The sequence below is a fragment of the Oryza brachyantha genome, chromosome 3 (assembly GCF_000231095.2).
Source record: "Oryza brachyantha chromosome 3, ObraRS2, whole genome shotgun sequence".
NCBI lineage: Eukaryota > Viridiplantae > Streptophyta > Magnoliopsida > Poales > Poaceae > Oryza > Oryza brachyantha.
This window is the reverse complement of record NC_023165.2, coordinates 15,481,769-15,485,277: the sequence shown is the minus strand read 5'-3', so window position 1 is coordinate 15,485,277 and position 3,509 is coordinate 15,481,769. Positions and strand designations below refer to the sequence as shown.

Here is a 3,509-nt window from a genome sequence, read left to right as displayed (position 1 = left end):
CTTTAGAGTCTTTTGCTGTGGTGTGTTTCGTCGTCATGTGAAGAGTTATCCTCTCGGCGTGTGCCTGTCCCAGCAGCCCCTGAGCAGACTTAGCCAACGCGGAGCTTAGCGTAGTGTTGGTGGGAAGCAAGGTGTGACCGAGCGGATGTGCCACCGCATCCAGACTTCGATTAACCGACAGTTAGAGAGCTCGTTGGCAGTAGATTTTATTATAAAGAACCCGAAGGTAGAGTACATTGTAGCCCCCGACTGTTCTCCTGAGTGGGGACCACTCGGGGAGGGCAGTCAAGGGTAAAAAAGAAAAATTACAAGAAATCGACTGTGTGGAAGGGACGTAGCTGTTCGATGTTCCATGAATTCTCTAGCAGCCTTTCGTCTTTCATCCTTAGTCGGTATGTGCCGGGCTGAGTGACCTCGGCTATGACGTAAGGCCCTTCCCAGATTAGAGAGAGCTTGTGTCGATCCTTGGTGGTTTGTACTTTGCATAAGAACAGGTCGCCGACTAGGAATGCCCGCCCACGAACATTCCTATTATGGTATCGGCAGAGTCCTTGCAGGTAGCGTGCCGACTGGATGGTCGTGACATCCCTGGCTTCTTCTAGCCTGTTGAGGTCGTCTTCCCTCGCCGTGTTCGCCGTGGACTCGTTGTAGTTACGTATGCGGAAGGACTCGTGGTCGATTTTGGTGGGTAGGACTACTTCTGCTCCATACACGAGGAAGAAAGGCGATTGTCCCATAGCACGACTGATGGATATGCGGAGTGCCCAGAGTACTGGCGGCAGCTCTTGCACCCATCGTTTGGCGTAGGGATGTTGTCGGTCGAAGACCCTGGTTTTGATTCCTTGAAGGATCATGCCGTTAGCTCTTTCGACCTGCCCGTTGCTCTTCGAGTGTGCTACGGAGGCGTAGCAAATCTTGATCCCACGCTCCTCGCAAAAATCCTGGAAGACTCCAGAGATGAACTGCCTACCGTTGTCCGTAATGATACGGTTCGGAATGTTGAAGCGGTAGATAATGTTCTGTATGAAGTCCCTCGCATGTGCCGAGTCGATTGTGGCTACCAGTTTTGCTTCTATCCACTTGGTGAATTTGTCGATGGCGACGAACAGGTGGGTGAACCCTCCTGGTGCCCGCTTGAAGATCCCGACAATGTCGAGTCCCCAGACAGCGAACGACCAGGAGATCGGGATAGTTTGCAGTTCCTATGACGGCACGTGTGTTGGCCAGAAGAACCCTTGCTTATAAGCCTTTCCGACTAGCGTCTTGGCCGAGGCATGGTTGCCATAGAGGCCCGAGTGGATCGACTGGCGTATTTGTTTGCTCTCATTAGGGAGCACGCAGCGCATAAGAATGCCCGACGCGCTTCACCGGAGGAGCTCTCCATCTGACACGATATAGCAGTAGTTTCGTCGGTTGACGTGTCGGCTTCGGCTTTATCAGTCGGGAGGACTTCCTCCGTGAGGAACTTGATGAATGGAGTTCTCCAGTGGTCCATGAGGACTGCGACTGTGCGGTCTCGGAGTTCGGTGGTTGGCCATTGTCCCCTGCGTCTTCTGCTTCACTCAGGGTTGGTTTGGTCTCGCCCTCCTTCTCGACTGTTGGCTTTGTGAGATGCTCAACGAATATGTCGGTTGGCACCTACAGTCGCTTCAAGTCGAGGTTGGCTAGTTCGTCAGCGGCTTTGTTGTTGTGCCGCAGAACGTGGACCAGCTCGAGTCCCTCGAACTTATTTTCAAGTTTGCGCACCTCCTGTCGGTAGGCTTGCATGTTTTCGTCAGCACAAGTCCATTGGTTCATGACCTGGTTGACTACTAGTTGGGAATCTCCACGAACAAGCAGCCGCCTAATCCCGAGGGATATAGCCAATCGTAGCCCGTGAAGGAGTGCTTCGTACTCGGCTACGGTATGCGAGGCCGGGAAGTGGATCTAGAGCACATACTTGAACTTTTCGCCATTGGGCGATATAAGCACGACTCCAGCCCCAGCCTCCGACATTCGTAAGGAACCGTCGAAGTACATTGTCTAGTGGGGCAGCTCTTCTGGCGTGGTTTCTAGTTGCACGTCGGTCCACTCGGCCATGAAGTCGGCAAGTGCTTGTGACTTTACCGCGGTGCGGGGCTTGAAGGTGATGTCGTATGGCATCATCTCCAGCGCCCACTTCGCGATGCGGCCTAGCACTTCCTTGTTATGTATGATATCGCCGAGTGGATAGGACGTGACAACTGAAACCTGGTGGGCTTGGAAGTAATGGACAAGTTTCCTTACCGTGATCAGGACGCCGTAGAACAATTTCTGGACTTGGGGATACTTTATCTTGGACTCCCCGAGCACTTCGTTGACGAAGTAGACTGGTCGCTGGACCAATTGAGCGTGTCCCTCTTCTTCTCGCTCGACTACGAGGACCGTGCTGACGACTTGTTCCGTGGCCGAGACGTAGAGTAGGAGCGGCTCGTTTGGGTTGGGCGAAGCCAGCACGGGGGCAGAGGTCAAGTATTTCTTGAAGTCCTCGAAGGCTTCTTGATCTTCTGGGGTCCATGTGAAGTGGTCGGTCTTCTTCAGTAGCTTGAACAAGGGCATCCCTCAGAGGCCGAGTCGTGAAACGAATCGGCTAAGGGCCGCCATGCATCCGGCCAACTTCTGGACGTGTCGGAGCTCGCTGGGAGGCTTCATGTTGAGTATGGCCTGGACTTTCTCTGGGTTTGGCTCGATGCCTCGTCGGGATACGACGAAACCAAGGAGCATGCCGGAGGGGACACCAAACACACATCTCAGGATTTAATTTTAGCTTGTATCATCGGAGGTTGTTGAAGGTTTCCTCTAGGTCATCTAGTAGGTCATTCTTTTTCCTCGACTTTACGACCACGTCGTCGATGTATGCTTCCATGTTTCGCCCGATCTGGTCGTGGAGGCAACCCTAGATGGTCCATTGATAGGTTACCCCTGTGTTTTTTAGACCAAACGGCATCGTGATGTAGCAATACGCGCCGAATGGTGTGATGAAGGAGGTCTTTATCTGATCAGCCTATCTTAGGCTGATCTGATGGTAGCCCGAGTAGCAACCAAGGAAGCTGAGTAATGCACAGCAAGCCGTCGAGTCGATGACTTGGTGGATGCGCGGTAGACCAAACGGATCCTTAGGGCATGCCTTGTTAAGGTCCATGTAATCCACACACATTCACCATTTGTTGTTCTTGTTTTTGACCAAGACAGGGTTGGCCAACCAGTCGGGGTATTTGACTTCTTTAATGAAGCCGGCCACGAGTAGTTTGGTCAACTCCTCCTTAATCGCGTCTTTCCTGTCTTGTGCGTAGCGGCGAAGGCACTGCTTAACTGGCCTAGCGTCATCTTTTACATTCAAGGAGTGCTCAATCACTTCCCTAGGGACTCCCGGCATAACGGACGGTTTCCAAGCAAAAATATCTTTATTATTTCGGAGGAAATTGACGAGCGCGAGTTCCTATTTAGAATCTAATTGAGTTCCTATAAATGTAAATTTAGACAAATCGGCG

General features: G+C 52.1%; 1 protein-coding gene across 1 annotated transcript; it reads right to left on the bottom strand.

Moving 5' to 3' along the window:
- Positions 1-305: 305 nt before the first annotated feature.
- LOC102704232 lies at positions 306-2,577 on the bottom strand. The gene is made up of 2 exons (XM_015834458.1): positions 2,107-2,577; positions 306-1,202 (listed from the first exon to the last, which is right to left on the bottom strand). Exons 1-2 carry the CDS (start codon positions 2,575-2,577, stop codon positions 306-308), a joined length of 1,368 nt encoding a protein of 455 aa, XP_015689944.1.
- Positions 2,578-3,509: the final 932 nt, after the last annotated feature.